This window comes from Plecotus auritus (assembly GCF_963455305.1).
Source record: "Plecotus auritus genome assembly, chromosome: 6".
In the NCBI taxonomy this organism is placed as follows: Eukaryota; Metazoa; Chordata; class Mammalia; order Chiroptera; family Vespertilionidae; genus Plecotus; species Plecotus auritus.
The window spans coordinates 37,684,042-37,707,960 of record NC_137773.1 but is presented as its reverse complement, the minus strand read 5'-3'; the positions used below and the strand labels follow the sequence as shown (position 1 = coordinate 37,707,960).

Genomic DNA, 23,919 nt, shown 5'->3' with positions numbered 1-23,919 from the left:
TGACTAAGATCAGGCATAAGGAAAGACAAGAAAACACAGAGAGCATTTCAAGGACCCACATGGGATTTCCTAATCAAGTACTTACTCAGCACTATATTAGGCACTGGGAGGACCGAATTGAAAATATAGAAATGGTTCCTTCACCCTGAAGAGCAAATACCATCAACTGATAAAAATTGTTTCTTCTGAAGCATTAAATTACTTTCTGAACCTTCTTCAAGTATTTATTTTTATATGTTGTACTACACTTACTCATTTAATTGCCTTATTTTCTCCATTACTAAGTAAATAAATTGAGGTCAGAGACTATTTCTTTTTCATCTATATATCCCTTGAAGTGTTAACACTGTTCAGAACATAGTAAGTATTGGTATTAAAAGGTTGAGCAGCCGAAACCGGTTTGGCTCAGTGGACAGAGCGTCAGCCTGCGGACTGAAAGGTCCCAGGTTCGATTCCGGTCAAGGGCACATACCTTGGTTTCGGGCACATCCCCAGTAGGAGGTGTGCAGGAGGCAGCTGATCGATGTTTCTCTCTCATCGATGTTTCTAACTCTCTATCCCTCTCCCTTCCTCTCTGTAAAATATCAATAAAATATATTAAAAAAAAAAAAAAGGTTGAGCAATATAGCTTTTTAAATATAAAGAATGTGAGTGTGACTAAGTTTTCCTGGATTTACCATAATTCCCCTACTATATAATAAAGCACTAAAATGTACAACTTTAATTTTCTACAGACACAGGTTTAAACCTTTTTGACTAACAATTAAGTGTCTGCTTGCTCACTGAGTCATATTTCTCACCCATTTTTTCCTAGATGGCTTTCTTCATTTCCTTTTTAATGGTTATTATGGGGGGTTGGGTGGGAAGAAGGAAAGTTTTATTGAAACAAAAATTTATTAAAGTGACAGATGGAATTGAAGGGAGAAATAGAAAATTCAGCAACAGTTGGAAACTCCAATATCCACCCTCAATAACTGATGGAACAACTAGACAGAAAATCAGCAAGGACATAGGCTATCAAGCAACTTGACCTGACACCTATAGAACACTCTGCCCAACAACTCTTTAAATGCACATGGACCGCCCTAGCCAGTTTGGCTCAGTAGATAGAGCATCGGCCTGCGGACCGAAGGATCCCAGGTTCGATTCCGGTCAAGGGCACATGCTTGGGTTGCGGGCTCAGTCCAAAGTGCAGGAGGCAGCCAATCAATGATTCCCTCTCTTCATTGATGTTTCTATCTCTCTCGTCCTCTCCCTTCCTCTCTGAAACCAATAAAAAATATATATTAAAAAAATAAATAAATGCACATGGACCATTTAGAGAGCAACAATAAAAGAAAATTCAAAAATTTCACAAACATTTGGAAAGTAAACATCATGCTTCTACATAACCCATGGGTCAAATTAGAAAATACTTTGAAGTGAATGCAAATGAAAACACAACATCAAAATTTATGAGACTCAGTTAAAAAAGTGCTTAGAAGGAAAATTTCTAGCTTTAAACGCTTGTATTTGAAAAGAAAAAAAATGTTTCAAATCAATAACATAGGCTTCTACCTTAAGAAGCTAGAAAAAAAGCAAACTAAACCCAAAGCAATTAGAAAGAAATAATAAAATTATGATAGAAAACAATGAAATATAAAATGATTACAGAAAAATATCAATTGAGACAAAAGTTGTTTCCTTAAAAGATCAACAAAACTGACAAACCCTAAGCTAGAATAAGAATCAGCAAACCTTTCTGGTAATGAACCAGATAGAGAATATTTTTGGCTTTAGGAGATGTATGATCACTGTCTCAATGACTCAACTCTGCTGTCAAGGCAGAAAAATAGTCATAGAATATATAAATAAATGGGTGTGGTAACATTTCAATAAAACTGTATTTATAGAAAACAAGTGTATTTGTCACATGGGCCACTGCTTGCTGATGTTTGATGTATGTGGGCCAAAAGTATCTACTAATGAAATCAAGGTATGAATGAACTCTTCTTTGGAGAATCCCCTACCTTTAAGGGAGGAAAAAATGGAACAATACAGATTACAAAAATCACAAATAAAAGAGGGGACATAACCATAGACCTTATAGAAATGAAAAGGATTATAAGTATATACTATGAACAACTTTATTCCAATATATTGAAACTAATTTCTAGAAAGACAAAAAACACCAAAATTGACTCAGGGAGAAAAAGAAAATCAGAATAGATCTATAATAAGAACTTGAATTAGCAATTTAAAATATTCTCATTTGGGCCCTAGCAGGTTTGGCTCAGTGGATAGATCATCAGCCTGCGGACTGAAGGGTCCCAGGTTCAATTCCAGTCAAGGGTACACGCCTGAGTTGTGGGCCTGATCCCCAGTGAGGGGCGTGCAGGAGGCAGCCAATCAATGATTCTCTGTCAACACTGATGCTTCTAGCTCTCTCTCCCTCTCCCTTCCTCTCTGAAATCAATAAAAATATATAAAATATTCTCATTTGACCCTGGCTGAGTGCTTAGTTGGTTAGAGTGTGGTCCAGGCACACCAAGGTTGCCAGTTTGATGTCCAGTCAGGGCACTTACAAGTAGCAACCAACCCTAATATATAAAAACTCTGGGTCCATCACAACCGGAGGCTCAACCAACTGGAAGTCAGTCCTGCAGTCAGTGCTGGGTTGCCATGGCGAACCAGCACTGACTGCTACAGCAGCAGGTGCAGTGACCCAGCACTGACTGCTGAGGAGGCTGCAAATCAGGCCCGGAGAGAGGCCTGAAGAAAGAAGCAGGGTCTGATCCATAGCCTCTGTGGCAGCTGTTGATCAGCACTTGCCTCTCTCTTTCTCTCCAGGTCTGGCCAGTAGCTACGCCTCCATTTCTCTCCAGGCCTCCAGCAGGGCTGCTGATCAGCCCCGCTTTTCTGATCAGGCGCGGTGATAGGCCTAGAGACACTGACTGGCATAGAAACTGACCAATCAGAACCAAATCTGCATCAACTGTGAGGAGCCAATGGCTGCCTAGGACAGCCGTGGGCAAACTACGGCCCGCGGGCCGGATCCGGCCCTTTCGGCTGTTCTATCCAGCCTGCGGAACCGAAAGAGCGGAGGGTTCTCTTGCTCTCCCCTCCGCGCTCCTTCACCAGCAGCAGTGTTAACATGGCAACGTCGGGAAACATGGCTGCAGCTCCTTCTTCTGAGTGGGCGGATTTATATCCGCCCATTCAGAAGAAGGAACAACCTCTCAATCTTCCAGAGGCTCCTTGTAATGCCCATGGACGCATCCCCCGACATCACCCTGGGAATGCGTAGACACGTTATCGTGGTGATGTAGGGAGACACGCCCCTGGAGAGCACAGTATCAGAGCATTAGCTAAAAAGGAGACCAACAACACTGTTCCCACTGAAGTTGATGTTTTAAAGACCAAAAACCTTTCAACCCAGTCTACATTGCCATCTACATCTACGTCCCGGGCATAATTTGGAAGTTGCACTAAAGAAAATGTTTAATTTACTGTTTACACATTTTGTTCTTTTCTATTTGTTTTAGTTTTAAATTATTTTATTATATTTAAGTTTAATTTGAAAGGCTTTTGTACCTTTCCTTTGTTAGGCAATTTTATTTTGCCTTTGCCATCTCCAATATAAGGTATGTTATTGTGCTATGATTCCTCCATTTTTTGAAGTTTCAAATTATAAGAATTAGTGTTTACATTCTTCTTGTTAAAATGTTTGAAATGAATAAAACTATTGAAATAAAAAAAAAAAAGACCATACCCTTTTATGTAATGATGTTTACTTTGAATTTATTTTAGTTCACACAAACACTCCATCCATGCTTTTGTTCTGGCCCTCTGGTCCAGTTTAAGAACCCATTGTGGCCCTCAAGTAAAAAAGTTTGCCCACCCCTGGCCTAGGAGGTGGAGCTTTTGACGCTGACTGGCATAGAAACCGACCAATCAGAACCAAATCCGGGTGAACTGTGAGGAGCCAATGGCTGCCTAGGAGGCGGAGCTTTTGACGCTGACTGGCATAGAAACCAACCAATCAGAACCAAATTGGCCGGCAGAGGAGAGCAGTTGAGGGCAAGATCAGGCCAGCAGGGGAGGGCAATTGGGGGTGAGATCAGGCTGGCAGGGGACAGCAGTTGGGGGCGATCAGGCTGGCAGGGGAGCAGTTAGGGGTGATCAGGCTGGCAGGTAGAAGCGGTTAGAGGCAATCAGGCAGGCAAGCAGTTAGGAGCCAGCAGTCCCGGATTGTGAGAGGGATGTCCGACTGCTGGATCCCTGTGGGATCGTGCCTAAACCGGCAGTCAGACATCCCCAAGGGGTCCCTGATTGGAGAGGGTGCAGGCTGGGCTGAGGGAACCCCCCCCCCTCCACGGTGCACGAATTTCATGCACTGGGCCTCTAGTGAATGTATAAATAAGTGAAACAACAAATGGAGGCTTCTGTTTCTCTCCCTCTTTCTCTCTTTCCCCTCCCCCTCTCTAAAAATCAATCAATAAAAAATAAATCAATATAAAGTAACATTCTCATTAAAATTTTTTCTAGCTTTAAACACCTGTATTTGAAAAGGAAAAATGGCTTCTAGACCCAGATGGCTTTATTGGTAAATTCTATCAAACGCTTAGAGGAAACAAATAAAAGCAACAACAACCTTCCAGAGAATTTTAAGAGAAAGAGAAGGGGACACTTTCCCCTTACTCACTCTATAAGGCTAATATTATTCTTATATTAAAGCTAGACAAAAACATCACAAGAAAACTACGGACGAATATCCCTTATGAATATAGACTCCAAAATTCACAATAGAATATTACTAAGTCAAAACCAGCCAACACATAAAAAGTACTATATATACCATGACCAAGTGGAATAAGTGGAATTCCCCCCCGCCACCGCCAAAATACAAAGGGTTGGTTTTTCATCTAAAAATCAATCTATGTAATCCTGATTAACAGTTTAAAGAAGAAACGAAAAATGACGTGTGTTTCAATAGACACCGAAAAAGTAACTGACAAAATCCCACACCTATTCATGATTTAAAAGGGGAGAGGGACCAAGAAAACTCAAAAAATTAGGAAGAGAAGGGAATTTTCTCCACCTGATAAAGGGCATCTGTAAGAAACCTATAGCTAACATCATACTTATTAATAAAAGACTAAATGTTTTCTCTCTAAAATAGGAGCAAGATAAGGATGTCTCCTCTCAGCACTTCTGGCAACATTGTATGGAGGTTCTAGGCTAAAAAAGATATCAAACTGTCTATTTATTGATGACATGAGCTTGTATGTAGAAAAATCCTAAAGAATCTACAAAGGAACTACAAAAACTAATGAAAGAGTTCAGGATGAACATACATAAATCAATTGTACTTCTATAATCTAGCAAAGAATAAACTGAAAATAAAATTAAGAAAATAATTCCATTCACATTTAAGCATTTGCGATTTTATTGATATAATCTAGTGATAATTTGATGTTGGAACACTACTCACTTTCATGGTATCAGATACAAACAAGCAGTTATTAGAGAAAATGACTGATTCAGAGAACAATGATTGTATTACACAGTGAAGTGTAACAAAAATATAAGGCGATTCTGGGTTCCACTGGTTAAGAGTTCATTCTAAATAAATTCAAGAGCAGTGATGGTCACTCACCTGCACAGCGTGGGACAAATCTGACAGCAGACATTGACGGAGCCTCTCATCACTACTAATTCCTTGAAGAACGAAGTCAGGCACATAAGACGAACAGTAGCCACCTAACAAGGACCTTCCAAAATTGGCGATGTTGGGCTGAACAGCACTCACTTCAATTAACTTTGACCTAGAAAAAAGGTCCAATCAGATCCACAAAATACTATCCAGAGAAGAGGGTCTGATGAACAACTTTGTAATGAGATGAGCAAAAATCTTTCATAATAGACTTTAGGAATGCTGTCCCTTATGTAACAGATTCTTAATACAATCAGATTATGAAAACCATCATCCAAAACAAAGTAGTTAAATATCTCACAAATCCAAAGTTTGGTTTCTAACTTTTCTCAAGTATGAATCTTCTCCTTGTACATTTGACCCAGAATATTACATACATTCCCTGTTTTCCTCTTAGTGTTGGCCAAATTTATCTGTAACAGCCATTTATTACCTTCTCAGTGATTCTCTCTCCCTAGTTGCCAGACTGAGCATAGGTTCCTTTTTAGAGCATGATTATTCACTCCTAAATGGCTTGAAAACTCCTAAGAAGAAGTCTCCTACACACCAACATTACTTTTCTCTACTGCCTCCACAAAGCCTTCCTGGAGTGCCTGTGGGCTTAGCCTTTAATCTTTCCTATGAGTAATAGGACATGATAACAGAATCGTCCAGGACAATGATCTGTCTTTCATATTAGCTACTACCAATCTTCAGAGACAAACTAAATAAAACAATGGTACATATCTATAAGGCCTATTATAGATCAAAGCTTCCTACTTACCCAGGAAAAGGTATCTCATCTTCTTCTGCCCAATCTTCTTGCTCTCCTCCATAATAACTGCTTACTTGTCTAGTCATATCATGACCTGTATCTTCACTTTCACTATCCCCAAGGGCACTATCTGAACTTTCATTTCTTGGAATGTCCCATTCAATTCCTACAACATTTTTTTTCTCTGAGCTCTCTTTATCCCCATGGGGGACAAGAAGGGAGAGTGTACCTCTTTGGTCCTGCTGAGGATAGCAGGTTTTACATGAATCTTGATGAACTGCTTCTACACATTTACAAAGTTCATTGTTCTGTTTGCTATTTTTTGTACATAATCTTTTTGAAAACTCTAACATGCAGCAGTGTTCTTTACTGTCTGTACTTGTTTTAACTGGGATATCATCAATAGTTCTGGTTTCAATTGAATCATCATTAAAATATTCATCAAATAAGCTCATGCTTTCGGGGTCTGAATGATTCCAACAGGGAAGTTCACAGGGCTCTCCAGAAACCATTGGTATATCAGACTCTCTAGATTGGTCCTTAGTTGTTTGTTTAGTTTCTTGATGCAGATCAATAGCCTCTCTTTCTTCTTTCAGTGGTTTGGTGTGATGCCTGGTAATCTGATCTACCACAGCCTGACTCCTGAGTTCAGTATCTGAGTCAGGTGACATAGAATCCCCAATCAAGAAAGTAACCTTTGTCTGGGTTGCCTCACAAGAAAATGCAGCAGTCACAAGCTTATCTGGAGGTTTTTTTTCCACAACCATTCCTGTGGATCTCAGCACCTTGCCTGTGTGATTACCAGAATCCAGCAATTCCTCACTCTGCCATGTTTCTTCTGCTGGTTCTAAGCCTGATTTCAACAATGCACATTTGTCAACTGGAGCAGATGCTGTGCAAACAATTGTCTCTAACTTGGTGTCAAGACAAGCTCTTAATTTATCTCTGCACTGTTCAACATCAACAGCATTTTCTTCTTGGCAGTCAGAAGGAGAAATCATTCCGCACTCATCTGCAATTCCTAGCAACTCCTTAGAGCTGTTTTGAATATCTTCCCTCTCTTTCCTCAAAGCATTCTCTGAATTTTGCCCAAGGAGTGGACGACTACAATATTTACAGTTACAATTAGGAGTCCTTGTTTCTTCTGACTCTTTAAAGAGCAAACTGCTTTTGTTTCTATGCATTGTGATAAGCACATATTCAGATTCTTCTATTTCACCTTTCTCTAACGTGGTAGTAATTACTGTGCCTGGCATAACAATGGCTTCATCTTCTCCGTTTTCTAAAAGATGGGTTTCCTGAAGTTCAGAGCATCTTATGAAATAAGTAAGAAAATAAAGCAGCCTCTGGACCATGTCTTGTCGTTTGCCAACTACCACAGTTCTTGCTAACCTTACAGGAGAGCCAATAGCACCGTACAAGTCCCCTGCAATGGAAAAATAAGTTAATGGTCACATCCTTCACTCATGCAGCTAAACAAGCTATTTTCAATGACTGGAAACCTACTCTTATTGTATGAGGGTTCAGGTTTTATTCTTAGTTCTTTAATAGGTGAGTAACTATTCAGAAGAATTGGATAAGATGAGTGGTCTAAATCAAAGAGAAAGATGAATGCAGGGGTTTTCCATCTTCCTCCTTAAGAAGTTGCTATGGTTTTGAAGCCTCAAGCAAAAAGTCAGTTGTAAAAGTTGGATTTAACAAGAATATTCTGTGTCAGGCCCCAAGTAGAGAAGCAGAGCCCTCCATCTAGGTGGAGAAGTACTGCCTGAAATACTATGTATAAAAATATTCTGTAGCTGCATTCAATGCAGAGAAGGGAGGCACAATACCTTCTGGGGGACAAGGAGAGGAAAGGAGTGGTGGTGGAATGGAACAGAGCTAGAGTGGTCACATCATACACTTCACTTTCCTTGATTTAAATCATAACACCAAACATTAATTTTTGCTACCCTAATCAGAACCCTACAGCACCCATGGTTTTAAAAAGCCCATTTTCCCTTCCATTCTCTCAAGGGTTGGGTCCTCAGGACAGACCAGAAAAGGCAGGAAGAGTGAGACCTATCCTAAGAGGAAACAAACATATTTAGCCATGTGGTTCGTTTTCACTTTTGTATCCATACTGGACATAAACAATAATCCTATCTAATAAAAGAGTAATATGCAAATTGACCATCACTCCAACGCACAAGATGGCTGTCCCCATGTGGACACAAGATGGCCACGTGGCACAAGATGGTCAGCAGGGGAGGGCAGTTGGGAAGGACCAGGCCTGCAAGGGAGGGCAGTTGTGGGCAATCAGGCCAGCAGGGGAGGGTAGTTGGGAGGGATCAAGCTTGCAAGGTAGAGCAGTTGGGGACGATCAAGCCTACAGGGGAGGGCAGTTAGGGGTGACCAGGCCAGCAGAGGAGGGAAGTTGGGGGCAACTGGGCCTGCCAGGAAGGGCAGTTGGGGAGGACCCAGACCTGCAGGGGAGAGCCGTTGGGGGGGACCAGGCCAGCAGCGGAGGGCAGTTAGGGGTGATCAGGCCTTCAGGGGAGGGCAGTTAGGCATCAATCAAGCTGGCAGGGGAGTGGTTAGGGGGTGATCAGGCAGGCAGGCAGAAGCAGTTAGGGGCAATCAGGCAGGCAGGCAGGTGAGCAGTTGGGAGCCAGCAGTCCTGGATTGTGAGAGGAATGTCCAACTGCCCGTTTAGGCCCGATCCTTTACATCCTACTGGGATCGGGCCTAAACGGGCAGTCGGACATCCCTCAAGGGGTCCCAGATTGGAGAGGGTGCAGGCTGGGCTGAGGGACACTCCCCCCCACCCCCGAATTTTGTGCACTGGGCCTCTAGTTACATAATAAAAGGGGGCAGGAGTAACTAAGAGTTACCAATGTCATTTCTATATTTATGCTGTACATCAACTTAAACCAAAAAAAGGTTTAAACACTTTAAAATGGACAATACAAAGTAATTAATTTAAATTTAATTGAATTTTGCAAGTTGTTATTATAAATATTTAAAACCTCTATTTAAATTTTATAAAAGCTTCACACTTTTTAAAGGAACAAAGACATATTAAGTTTCAATAAAGGTATGCTACAAACAGTATTATGCTAAACTTTCTTTTTTTAAGCTAAGATACTGGCCCTAATACCATCATGCCACTGTTCAAAACTATGCCCAAGGCTCCCACTAATTACTAAATAAATTGTACTGCTTTGGCATGGCAACTGAGTCTTTCATGACTATTTCCACTTTACTTCTCCAGGTTACCTTCTATCCACGCACAGTCCCACTTAAAGTAGACTACTTAAACTGAGTATGCTCAGAACTTTCAACACCTAGACCCCTTTACTCATGTTATTTTTGTTCCCTTCCCTCTGTATTTTTATAAGTCCAAAGCTACCAACCCAATCATCCTCCCTTGGGCAAAAGTTTCCCCAATTGAACTCCCACTGAATTTTTAATTTCGCTCATAGTTCCTCTTTGAATCATCATTATTGTTCACATATTCATTACCTATAGAATAATACTGTCAACTTCTTGAGGGTAAGGACCAGATATAATTTTATACCCTCTAATATTCTTTGCTCTTTGCACAGAGCCTTAGATATATCATGTACTCAATATATAACTATAGAATTGAAAATAGGTTTGAAATGTCCCCCCCAAAATACTACTGAATCATGTGATTTGAAAAAAGGAAAGTTATTAACCATACAAAAGAATACTACTCAGGATTAAAAAAGAATGAACTATTAATACATAAAAAATATGTGAATTTCAAAATAATTAAACGAAAGCATATACTACTATGATTCCATTTCTTTAAAATACTAGAAAATATAAAGTAATCTATCGTGACAGAAAGCAGAACAGTGGCTACTTGGGTATATGGGACAGTGAACAGGAAGAGTGGTGAAAAACAGGAGGAAAGGACATGAGGTAATTTCGGAAGTGATGAATATATTCACCATCATGATTTTAGTGATGGTTTCAGAGACATATATTTTGACAAATACATCAAATCTTACAAAATTATATACTTTACATATGTGTTTGCTGTATATTAGTGACTCTGTAATTCAGTAGAAAAAAGGAGAGGAGGAAGGAAGAAAAGGAGGGAAGAGAGAGAGTGAGAGGAAGGAAGGAAGCAAGGAAGGAGAAAGGGAAGGAAGGGAGGTTGGTTACATGAATTAATAAGCCATATGACAATCTGCCTGGCAAGGTAACTCACCAACAAAACCTAAAGGAACTTTCTATGAGGTCACCAAGATGTTTTCATCATATTCCTCCCTGATTACCTAACAGCAATAGAGTAAGGGTAGCTACATTTACCAGTCACTGTCCTAAGCGCTTTCATAACTTTATGAAGTATGTAATACCTATTATTATACCCACTTTGCAAAGAAAGGAACTGTGATCCAAATGTGGTCTGCCTGATTCCACAGCCTGTGCTTTTTAAGCACCATGCTACACTGCCTTCCTAATGACTGTCTACTCATCAACTATCCCTTCTCTCCTGTTAACCATTTATTCACTGAGGCCTAGCACCAAGGGAAACATTTTCCAAAATTACTAAACAAACAAACAAAGTGGAACAATACAAACCTCTGACTGCTTTTCAGTTAACTGGATTTATCGAACTATCATGAGTGACTTTGTTGACTCATTCTTTCTAGGCAAAGGATCTAACACAAACCCTCCTGAAGATCCTGAAGTTACTAGTGAACCAACCATCATCCTGCTTCCCTTGCTCCAACTGCAGCTCTCTAACTATAAGGAATCTCTATATATAAAAGGCTAATATGCTAAGTGTCCCTCCAACCATCCAACCAATTGCTATGACACGCACTGACCACCAGGGGGCAGACACTCAAAGCAGGAGCTGCCATGACGAGCACTGGCCATTTACAAAGAAACAGCACCACAAACCTGGCGCCGACAAAGCAACATTCAGCTTCCCTGAAGTAGGACACAGGCCCCACCACCACCCTGGAGCGACACCCCACCAAATCGCAGCCAACGCTGCCGAGACCCCATGGCGCAAAATGCGGACCCCAGTCCAGTCCAGCCCAGCCCAGCCCAGCCCAGTCCAGCCCAGTCCAGCCCAGCCTGGAAACAGTTGCTGTGGGCGCTGGGTAATGACATCATGTAGCAATGTCCAGCTTCCTCTCCCTAGCGACTAGCCTCCTTGGAGTTTCTTCAGCCCAGGAACACAACTTGCTTTATAGCCAGGTACAAACATTTTACACTGTAACCAAATGTCTGTGAAGCATTTTCCCATGCCACATCTCATTTGATCCTCACAGAAGTCCTAGAGTAGGTAGCTAGGAGACTCGGTGCAATCCTATTTTCTTTTCATTAGCCAGAAAACGGAGATTTAGAAAGTTTAGAAACTTGACCTGACTGAAAAGAAGTAAGAAATGGTGGTCCTTGAAAATGACTTCAGGTTTTCTCACTGCGCAGAATATAGTCAAACACTGCTGCAGTTAAATATTTTACCCTTTGTGCTCCCTGCGTGATCTACAATAATAATGTTGTGTTGCTATTTACTGCTGTGTTGCTGACAATTACCTGAAAGAGAAGTTGGGGTGCTTCACTAGGCTGGAAAAAGTTTAGTTAAATCAGAAAACAGGTCTGATTAAACAAGTTTATTTTATATATAAAAAGCTAAGCTGACTCATGCATGCACAATACAGATAAAGCTCTCACTGGTGCCAATTGCACGTGTGTGTTTCAATCTGTCATTGTCGATTGTGAATTTGGTTGATACTTCTATTATAGAGAAAGGGCGAATAGTAATATTAAAATACTTCTTCTAATTAATTTCCTTTCAATGTGCACGAATTCGTACAACAAGCCACTAGTATTAAACATAAGATGGGGAGGGGAGGATAAGACAATTCAGCAGATATAAAATGACAAATAATGAACAGGTGCTTTACCATTTACTTCCTTTTCTTCCTTTTTTTTCTTCTTTGGCTATAAAGTAACTCCAGACAGTTACACAAAAGTCTAAGTATAATGCATAATGTAAGGGTTATCAGACTACATACCCAGCTGTGCCCAAAGTGGGTTATACGGATGAGTCTTTGCCAACATGTCCACACTCTGAGAGGAATGTTTTTCTAAAAATATTTTTATAGGTGGTTGTCCATTTGGCATGACTGTTGGAACCCAGGCAAGATGATTGGTCAGAACTGCAGTAATGAGTGCTGGCAAGAATCTGAAAACAAAATGCATCCTATCAGATTCCAATCTGGCCTTCATGAAACCTCAGGTAAATACAGTGACAGAATAAAGCAAAGAAAGTACGTATTCTCATATGGCCAAACAGCATACAAAAAGAGAGGGGAAAGGATAGGCATATCACCGGGATAAAAATGAAATTTAATTAATTTTTTCTTTGTGTGAGAGTCAAAGAAAATCCTTGAAATAAAGACAGCATTCACAAGCAACTATTTCTGATAATAATTACAAAACAAATATGCGGTTTTACATGAAAAATTATGGATTCTTTTCAGTGTTTAATTTACACAATTTATTAACAAATAAACCAGGAGTTCTATACATTTCCAAAGTACTGAATGGGAAAATGAAGGAAAGTATTAAACAACCTACCATCAAAGAGAATTTAAAAAAAAAATCTGAATTACTCATGTGAATTCTGGGAATTTGATGAGAAAAAATATGATAAAATATCATTTTAAAAATGGATCACAGGGTCCAGCCAGTATGGCTCTGTGGTTGAGTGTCCTCCCATGAAACCACGGTGGTCACGGTTCGATTCTATTCTGGGTTGTGGGCTCAATCCCCAGTAGGGGGCGTGCAGGAAGCAGCCAATCAATGACTCTCATTGATGTTTCTCTCTCTCCCTTCCTCCCTTTGAAATCAATAAAAACATATTTAAAAAACAACAACAAAGAAAAACACCCCCCCCCCACTATTTAAAAAAAAAATGAATCACTAGAATCCTGGCACTTGTTTATATTGTTAAATTTCTTTTTTATGAAATGAAACAGCAAAAGTGAATACAATTCACAAAAAATGGGAAGCTTCAGCGAGTTCTGTAAGATGTCAGGACTTTTAATTTCACATATAGACATTTTTACTGTTTCTTATTCATAAAGTTCTGTGGCCTTTTTCCATACCCTATTTTTTTATTATCTTTTAGAATTCATTTTATTAATAATATCTAATAATTACAAAGATAATGGTTAATTCTTTTACTTTTATAACTGAGTTTGATTATAATTTTATATCTAGTTATAGTAAATAATAGCTAAGATATTTAAGATAGCTCAGATAAATACAGACAGACATACTGATTTTTTGAAGCATTTTCCATTAGAAAAGTGAACTCCTTCATGAATCGATGGCAAAGCTGGTTTTTTTCTGGAATCCCTGACATCATTGTAAGCCAAACAGGCTCTCCAATTCGTGGCATTGTGTAAAGATTACAAATTGTTGTCCTAAAAAGAAGAAATTCATAGTTCACAGAATTACACACCTTAAAATAAAGTTACCTTACCATCTTGGGCCTCACACCTAGATTATTAAAGCTTTTGAGAGGAGACAATAAATCAAGTTGCTTTTTTTTTGTCATCAGCACAGTACCATGGAAAATGTTCTGTACATAAACTCATAATATGCTGGTTCTGCCGCTGGCTCTGCCCCCAATGACTGTGTGCCCTTTGGTAAATTATTTCTCTACTTTAAGCATCAGTTTCCTCCACTTGTAAAAGGATAGGACTAGATAATTTCTAAAGCCCCTTCCAGTTTTACATTTCTAAGGTATATGCTGTATTTAAATATAATATAAATAACGAGCAACATAGAAAAGATATTATAAATGGGGTAATAGCTTATCCATATACCCAGTTAAAACAACGATTTAGCCCTAGCTGGTTTGGCTCAATGGATACAGCATCGGCCTGCAGACTGAAGGGTCCCCGTTTCGATTCCGGGCAGGGGCACATGCCTGGGTTGTGGGCTCAATCCCCAGTGGGGGGCGTGCAGGAGGCAGCCAATCAATGATTCTCTCTCATCATTGATGTTTCTATCTCTCTCTATCCCTCTCCCTTCCTCTCTGAAATAAAAAATATATATATATTAAAAACAAACAAAAACCCAAAGTTTATCTGAATCATTTAGTTGCCTAAGCTGACACTTTTTAGTAAAGTTCTGAAGGATGATGAGGACACTATAGATGGCATGCTATAATTTTAACCCTCAACCTTCTGAAGTTTTCCTTGAATCAACACAAGGAAGGATTCAGTAATTATGATAGTGCTCTTCTCCCTATTTCAGTTATTTAAGCAATAGCTAGTCTTGTGACTTACACTCTCTCTTGAAGGCTTCAAGGATAACTTTAAAATGTCAATTCTTTTCCTTTACATTAGAATCTATTCAGCAAAGTCCTATACTCTCACCAGACTAAACAACTCCTGTAAAGTTGGGCCTTAAGAATCTAATTGGTCTCTAGTTCTCTGATAACTCCACAAGAGCTAGCAGCCACTTCAGCATAATTCTCTAGCACCTAGAATCCAAAAAAGGAAAAGAACAAGTTTCACTAAATTGTGACCCAACATGAACACGCTATATTCCAATGGATAGAAGTGACAAAGACAGGTTAACGAATTTTTTTAAAAATATATCTTTATTGATTTCAGAGAGAAAGGGAAAGGGAGAGGGAGAGAGAGATAGAAACATCAATGATGAGAGAATCATTGATCGGCTGCCCCCTTTACGCTCCCTACTGGGGAATGTGCTCTTGACCGGAATCGAACTTGGACCCTTCAGTCTGGAGGCCAACACTCTATCTACTGAGCCAAACTGACTAGGGTTGTTAATAAAGAGTTCTTGACAGGACATAAAATCATTGCTGACAACTTAAAAATAAATAGAAAAGAATTAAAGGTATTTTACAGAGAAAAATATGACTAGAATATAGACTATGGTATGTGAAAATGCTTATTTTTAAAGCATATTAAAAATGTCCAGATATTGCTTAACAATATGGAGGTAAATAACAAAAGAAATAGTTAAGGGAATAAGAGAGGTTGGATGGGATTCACTTATTTTTCATTATTAGACCTTTCAATATATATATTTTTGTTTCTTAACCATGTGAATTTACTTTTTGATTAAAAGAAACACAGTATAAATGAATCAATGTGCTGGTCAATTCATTTGCTATTAATTTCTTCAGCTTATTAGTGTCTACTAAAAACCTGTGTGTCATGGGCCAGGGGCAGATCACTAACATTAGTATAGTGCAGTGGTCGGCAAACTCATTAGTCAACAGAGCCAAATATCAACAGTACAACGATTGAAATTTCTTTTGAGAGCCAAAAACCGACTTCTGCACATGGGCCACGAAGTTTCAATCGCACTGTACGTGCACACCCGCACGTGGTATTTTGTGGAAGAGCCACACTCAAGGAGCCAAAGAGCCGCATGTCGCTCGCGAGCCGGTTTGTCGACCACTGGTATAGTGGTCCACTGAGAAACACTAATGTCTTAGTGTTTTGGTGTTTAAGGATATGTACTATGATCTCAAAGTGTATCAGGTGCAAAGAAGGGAAAGAAATTATGAATAATGCTCCTCACTACATACAATTCTATGTTGTCATCAATGACCTAGAAAGTAATGGTGCTTTCTTCCCCACTAATGATTATGCCTTGCCCTTCAGTGGTAAGAAGGGCAAGTATTTTCAGTCATCTGATTCTTCATTTTTCCTAATCTGTCTTTAGAGAATGAAAGATTCCTTTAGTTGTAAGGGAACTGTGCATATAATTTAGTTTTGCTTGTTATGCATTAAATCTACATAAAAATCCAAGGACCTCATCTTTCTGAGAGGAAGTTATGCTAACTAAATGTACTTCCTGCTTCTCTAGGTTTCAGAACTTCTGTATACATGTGAATCATTTCCTTCCTCTTCTCAACTACCCAAAATTCATTAATTTTTCTGGTCTCAAATAACCACCTAGTTTAAAAATCATCTAATTGTAATTTTTAATAACCACTTAGTTTTAAAATTAAGCATGATAGTCTCATTATTTGCAGTAATATTCTACAGTCACATCAATAATGATGTGAACACTGAGTCACTGTTCCTAGGGGAAGTATAGGGTTAAAGTTCTTGTGAACCTTTGGGTCACAACATTTTTGCCAACCCATAAATACATAATCTTGTTCTATATGGATTTATTAACATTGAATTCACAGCCAACAGCACAATGACTCATGCCTGAATGTAGCTTACCTAACACATGTATTTTTCTTTGTAAGGCACATCACAGCCTTCTTGCACTTAGGAACATTGGTCAGCATTTCAGCACAATACTTCAGGGCCATTTTTAAGAGCAAAATCACTAACAAAAAGCATAAAATGCAAAACAAACTGGTACTATATATACACATTCATATACACTGAGTGGCCAGATTATTATGATCTCTGAACGCATAATAATCTGGCCACTCAGTGTGTGTTTATATATATATTAGAGGCCCGATGCATGAATTCGGGCATGGGTGGGGTCCAGCCAGCCTGGCCAGGGGGAGGGGACATGGGCGGTTGGCCAGCCTGCCTGCTGGTCGAACTCCTGGTCGAGGGGACAATTTGCATATTAGCCTTTTATTATATAGGACAGGCGTCCTCAAACTGCGGCCCGCTGAGGACATTTATCCAGCCCGCCGGGTGCCGCTGCCTGTCCTGCTTAGCAGCCGACTCGTCCCGGGCCCGCAGTGCACATAGGAATTTGTTCATAGTTTTTTTTTAAACTATAGTCCGGCCCTCCAACAGTCTGAGGGACAGTGAACTGGCCCCCTGTTTAAAAAGTTTGAGGACCCCTGATATAGGATATACAGAGTGGCCAGATTATTATGCATTCAGAGATCATAATAATCTGCCCACTCAGTGTATATGTCTAAAAGGACATATATATATAAAAGGAAATATAGAAGGGCATATATATAAAGAATAAGAGCTGAAATAAGAACACAGAGCACTGTCTTGTTCGATATCATCTGGGAATGTGTGTGTAAGGCCACTCAAATTTTTCACTGCTCTGTGCATGTTCACAAATGATCGTAAAAGCATTTTGAGTGTATAATGGGGTTATGAATCTTAGCAAGTAATGAATTCACAAATACAGAATCCATAAATAATGAGGATCAACTCTACACATTAGAGTACTTCTACAGACAGCCTTCAGTTCGATTCCTGGTCAGGACATATGCTTGATTTGCAGGCTCAATCCCGAATGTGGGGTGTGCAGGAGGCAGCCAATCAATGATACTCTCTCGTCACTGATGTTTCTATCTTTCTCTCCCTCTCCCTTCCTCTCTGAAACCAATAAAAATATATTTTTTTAAATTATTAGTTTATAAAGTTTTTTAGATATTGTAAGAATGCTTAGTTAACTTACACAGTCTTTCAGATTTCCACAGTGACTAAAGTAAAATAATCACACTAATATAAAAGGAAAGATACTCAATCATGATATATATTTTCAATGATTTTATAACTTATACATGTTTTAAATTCTAGGCAATCTTAAAATTATAAGGCTAGGCCATTCATACTTCCTTATTACCAAAGCAATTAACTTGCAAGTATTTAATTCAATTGTTTTAAATAAAAATACTGTTTATAACCTAAGAGCAAGATCAATCTTCTAAATGGAATGAGTCTTATGACAATATTTACTATTCTGGTAACCTCAGCTGGGTCTCTAATGACAATGTTACCTCGGAGCTCAAATAGGGACTCTTGGCCTTCTGCCACAAAGCTTGTGACTGCAGAAAGGAACTGTAATCCAATAATGTAAGTAATAGCTCCAAGTTCAAGGGCAACGATTCATTACCTTGCAATGCTGCAAAATGTAAAACTCAGAAACAATATTGCAGGATTCTTAGGCAAATAAGCAAAAAGTCTATATTATCTCTCCAGACTAAAGGAGAAAAGACTAAGTGGATGAGAGGATGAAGTAGTCCTGAAATGATTCTCTCAAAGGGAGACACACATCAGTCACTTTGTGATTCCTAACATAAGTTCGTATGCAATATGTTTGCTTGCCATAATGAGAGCAGTTACAAGCAGTTGTTGCAGCTTTAGGCACAAACTTTGTTGTGTGAGAAAATACGGCAGAAGAAAAACTATTTGTTTTGCCATTATATAGAGAAAAGATCAAGCAACAGTTACTTGCAACATCAAATTCATATTCACTATATCCATGTATCCTTGTAGTCCATGTATCCAAGAACATCTGATTACTATCACTGGTTAAATAACAACTAGTCCCTACATCTAACAGCCCAACAGAGGACAAAGCACATTTCTGTTGGAATAAGGGTCTCTTCTGGTCATATTAGCTTGTCTAATGGTCCAATACTAAAAATCACACTGCTGATGGCTCACTAATGTGCCTCAATCCCAAGCACATTTAATATTTAATAACTTAGGAGCCAATAGGTTACAGAATTATACTATCCTTTGACAATGGAAGAAAATAATTTAAAAAATTAAATTTTATCAGAAATAAGTCAAAGAATACAAATAAATCTTTTTGTGTACACTGCAAAACAACTCTATATTATGAGAACATGGAGAATATGTACCTGAATTCATTTAGGGCATCAACTATTCGATTATAAGCCAAACTCCTCTGACTGGTGTCAGCTGATCTCCGGCTCATTTTCATGGCCTTGAAAGCAATCAAATAGTTAATTCTTATACTCATCATGGGTAAAATATGGGGAAGAAAGTGAAAGACAAAGTCATATATTTCCACAATACTCTACCACCATTTTTACCTAGAAAAATGTAAGGAAGACATACATATTTACAGTGGCTTTCTTTTATACACTAAGGTCATTAATGACTACAACAAAACTCAAAATTTTCAAGTGTTAAATCTCTTATGGTAACTATCAAATCACAGAATCTCAACACACAAAGAAACTGATGTTGACAGTTTCTGGCTTACATAAAACTTTTTTTCTCAAGTAGAACAGGACACAATGATAACTCAGTAACAATAGCTCATGGTTTTCTCTAATATTTCACAAATGGTTGTGTTAAGAAAAACTACTTTTTAAGATCTGAAATATAAAGATTCTACTGAAAGATATCTTAAGTTAGTAATATCTGTTTTCTTTAAAACATGTTTAGCCAAGGTTGAAAAGCCTTGCTTTAAGTAGAAAAAAGGGATCAGGATTAGTCTGTGTATATTAAAAAAAACCCACAACTCGGTAATTTTGTAGATTTTAAAAAGATGATGTATTCTGCATTAAATAACTATAAATTAATTTTTAAATAGTTTAACATATATCTAAGAGAAGATCATACTACTTCAGCCATAAATCATGCTCATGTATATCAAAAACCTTCATAGGGTAAAAGTGAAACTTACTTTGTTTTTACAAACTGTCGATAGACTACCAATTTATAAAGAAGTGAATTTTTTTAGATAGAATTGAGAAGTGTTCTTCCTTAATTTTACCAGCAATAGAAATGTTTAATTAAATCACAGATCTCAAAAGGTAGTACAAACTTCAAAAGAATATCCAAGGTGCCAGAAACAAAATCCACAGCTTTACATTAAAAAAAAAAAAAAGTGACTGTTTAAACTGGCTCCAGAAGATAAATTTTTTGAATGGTTTAGTGTTTATTATATTCTACCATTAATTAACAACTGTAGAACTTTTCAAATTAAGTTCTATAAATTTATATAAAAGTATTCATTTATATAGCCTTATCTTTCAGCTTTAATAAGAAATGAGATGTTAAACTTAAATAAATATCCAGACAACTATAAGTATACCAGAAGCCCGGTGCATGAATTCGTGCGCAGGTGAGGTCCCTTGGCCTGGCCGGTGATCAGGGCTGATCAAGGCCATGGGAGGTTGGCCAGCCAGCCAGGGGTAGGGACCGCAGGAAGTTGGCCAGCTGAGGGGAGGGACTGCGGGAGGTTGGCCAGCCAGCCGTATTAGGGCCAATCGGGGCTGGCTGGCTGGGAGAAAGGACCGTGGGAGGGTTGGCCAGCCACAGGAGGTTGGCTGTGTGAGCGTACTGACCACCAGGGGCAGCTCCTGCATTGAGCATCTGCCCCCTGGTGGTCAGTGCACGTCATAGAGACCAGTCGACCAGTCGACCAGTCGTCTGGCCGCTTAGGCTTTTTTATATATAAAATAGAGCTGGAGCACGAAATTTGTGCACGGGAAAGGGGTTCCCCTCAGCCCAGAGTGCACCCTCTCCAATCTGGAACCCCTTGGGGGATGTCCGACTGCCGGTTTAGGCCCGATCCCGAGATCGGGCCTAAACCGGCAGTCGGACATCCCTCTCACAATCCTGGACCTCTGGCTCCTAACTGCTCACCTGCCTGCCTGCCTGGTTGCCCCTAACTGCCCCCCCCCCCCGCCGGCCTGATTGCCCCTCACTGCCTCTGTGTGCCGGCCTGGTCGACCCTAACTGTCCCCCCCGTCTGCCGGCCTGGTTGCCCCCAACTGCCCCTTGCCGGCCTAGTTGCCCTTCACTGCCCCCATTGCCAGCCTAATCGCCCCCAACTGCCCCCTTGCTGGCCTGGTCGCCCTCAACTGCACCCCCCCCACTGGCCTGGCCACATCTAATTGCCCACCCTCGCCGACGTGGTCATCCCCAACTCCCCCCATCTGCCGGCCTGGTCGCCCCTAACTCTCTCCCCACTGCTGGCCTAGTTGCCCCCAACTGTCCCCCCCTTCCGGCCTGGTCACCCCTCATGCCCCCCGCCCCCCGCTGGCCTGGTCACCACACGTAGCCTGCTGTTCAGTCGTTTGGTCATCCCTCACTAACCCCCCATGCCGGCCTGGTCATAGGCAGCCATCTTGTGAGGGCATGAGGGTTAATTTGCATATTACCTCTTTGTTATATAGGATAGATAGACTTTAGGTTAAAGATTGTCAAAGCATTTAACCATTTGAAAAGTCATCCGTAATGAGTTCTATAGTGCCTAAACACTTCAAGTTTTATACAAAGCTTGAAACACATCTCCCAGTAACTTAAAAGGTCAGTTCAACCACAGCTCAATATTATGTGTAATTGACTTTGGCAACAACAGACTACCAAAAGAGACAGAAGCTGACTAAATAAAATGTCACCAGTGCCTAATTTCTGAAAAAGTGAAAATGGTCTTTATTCATTTGTTCTGTGAAAGAAAGAAAAAGAAAGCATTGCTAATGACCTATTTGTCTTTTGACAGATTTAATGTGAATAAACTAATATCACTGTCCTCTCTAGAGGCAAATGATTCTTATTCACTACTAAGTTCCTGAAACGCACCCTCTGCTTTCTAGACTACTCTAACTGGTCTTCCCATCTCCAGCCTTTTACTCTAGTCTCTTTTAAACATGCTGCCAAATTAATCTTCATGAAGCACAATTTGGAGACAGCCTTAAAAACAAAGTCAAAACGTCTCTCAAGCATTCTAGATTCTTTGAGATCTGTATTCATTAACTCTTCCAGCCATCTCCTTTTTGCATACTGTTCACAGGGATTAAGAACTTTAGTTATACCCACTGATTCATTGGTTCAACTTCTGGGAATTTCTCCTGAAAAATAATCTGGAAAATTCACCAATATGTTAACTATACTGTAGCTATAATTATGAGAAAGTAGAAATGGCGTAATAGAAAATTTGTTACTTATGCTAAGGAAAAGTGACTAAAACATATTTAAGAACAATTAATAATGACAAGAGAAAGGCATGTGTTACAATAATGAGTTTTTTTAAATAGGCATGTAATTAAAGCAACATGGACATAGCACAATCTGAATGAAGTGAAAGTACAATCCTATCTAATAAAACAGAAACATGCAAATTGACCGTACCTCTGCTACTCCCACAAACCACGCCCGCCAGCCAATCAGGAGCAAGTATGCAAATTAACACAACAAATATGGCGGCGGCCACGGAACTGGAGCGAGCATGAGGCTTGGGTTGCCCCCGGCAATGGAGGAAGCCAAGCTTCCTGGCCGGCCCTGGCCTCCGCTCAAGGCTACAATGTTTCAATTATCCTATCTAATAAAAGGGTAATATGCAAATTGACTGTCACTCCAACACACAAGATGGCTGTCCCCATGTGGACACAAGATGGCCGCCACAAGATGGCCAGCAGGGGAGGGCAGTTGGGAAGGACCAGGCATGCAAAGGAGGGCAATTCGAGGCAATCAAGCCTGCAGGGGAAGGCAGTTAGGGGTGACCAGGCCAGCAGAGGAGGGAAGCTGGGGGCGACCTGGCCTGCAGGGAAGGGCAGTTGGGGGGGGACCCAGGCATGCAGGGGAGAGCAGTTGATGGGGACCAGGCCTGCAAGGGAGGGCCGTTGGGGGAAATCAAGCCTGCAGGGGAGGGCAGTTAGGCGTGCCCAGGTCGGCAGGGGAGGGCAGTTAGGGGCAATTGGGCCTAACCGGGCAGTTGGACATCCCTCGAAGGGTCCCAGATTGGAGAAGGTGCAGGCTGGGCTGAGGGACATCCCCCGCCATGCACGAGTTTCGTGCACCGGGCCTTTAGTAGAAGATAAATAAATCCCAGATGCCAGGGCCTCCGCTTGGGTCGCCGGGGGGCGTGGCCGGCCTGCAAACCACCACAGGCCCCTCGCCCAGGCCGCCCCACGCCCCAAGGGAACCCCCACCTTGATCCAAGACACCCTTCAGGGCAAACCAGCTGGCCCCCTCCCGTGTATCGTATCTAGTAAGAGTAATATGCAAATTGACTGTCACACCCACACACAAGATGGCTGCCCCCATGTGGACACAAGATGGCCGCCACAATATGGCCAGCAGGGGAGGACAGTTGGGAGGGACCAGGCCTGCAGGGGAGGCAAGTTGGGGGCGATCAGGTCAGCAGGGGATGGCAGTGGGGAGGGACCAGGCCTGCAAGGTAGGGAAGTTGGGGGTGATCAAGCCTGCAGGGGAGGGCAGTTAGGGGTGACCAGGCCAGCCGAGGAGGCAAGTTGGGGGCGATCAGGCCTGCAGGGAAGGGCAGTTGGGGGATGGGGGACCAGGCCTGCAGGGTAGGGCAGTTGGGGGTGACCAGGCCTGCAGGGGAGGGCAGTTAGGGGTGACCAGGTCTTCAGGGGTGACCAGGCCTGCAGGGGAGGGCAGTTAGGGGTAATCAGGCTGGCAGGGGAGCAGTTAGGCATCAATCAGGCTGGCAGGGGAGTGGTTAGAGAGTTATCAGGCTGGCAGGCAGAAGCAGTTAGGGGCAATCAGGAAGGCAGGCAGGTGAGCAGTTGGAGCCAGCAGTCCTGGATTGTGAGAGGGATGTCCGACTGCCCATTTAGGCCCGATCCTACTGGGCCTAAACGGGCAGTCGGACATCCCTCGAGGGGTCCCAGATTGGAGAGGGTGGGCTGAGGGACACACCCCCCGTGCATGAATTTCGTGCACCAGGCCTCTAGTATACATAGAAAAGGCCTGGACAAGACTTCCAGCAAAACATTAAT

At 40.9% G+C, this 23,919-nt stretch overlaps 1 protein-coding gene across 2 annotated transcripts in view; it reads right to left on the bottom strand.

The window, feature by feature from the left end:
• FNIP1 (folliculin interacting protein 1) overlaps positions 1-23,919 on the bottom strand; it is a 113,329-nt gene that overhangs the window by 9,298 nt on the left and 80,112 nt on the right. For both annotated transcript variants that reach the window (XM_080672878.1, XM_080672879.1), the window contains 5 exons: positions 19,060-19,145; positions 13,760-13,906; positions 12,491-12,660; positions 6,459-7,875; positions 5,639-5,807 (listed from right to left, as the gene is read on the bottom strand). In XM_080672878.1, coding sequence (XP_080529004.1) covers positions 5,639-5,807; positions 6,459-7,875; positions 12,491-12,660; positions 13,760-13,906; positions 19,060-19,145 — 1,989 coding nt within the window. The remainder of the gene's footprint in view (positions 1-5,638; positions 5,808-6,458; positions 7,876-12,490; positions 12,661-13,759; positions 13,907-19,059; positions 19,146-23,919) is intronic.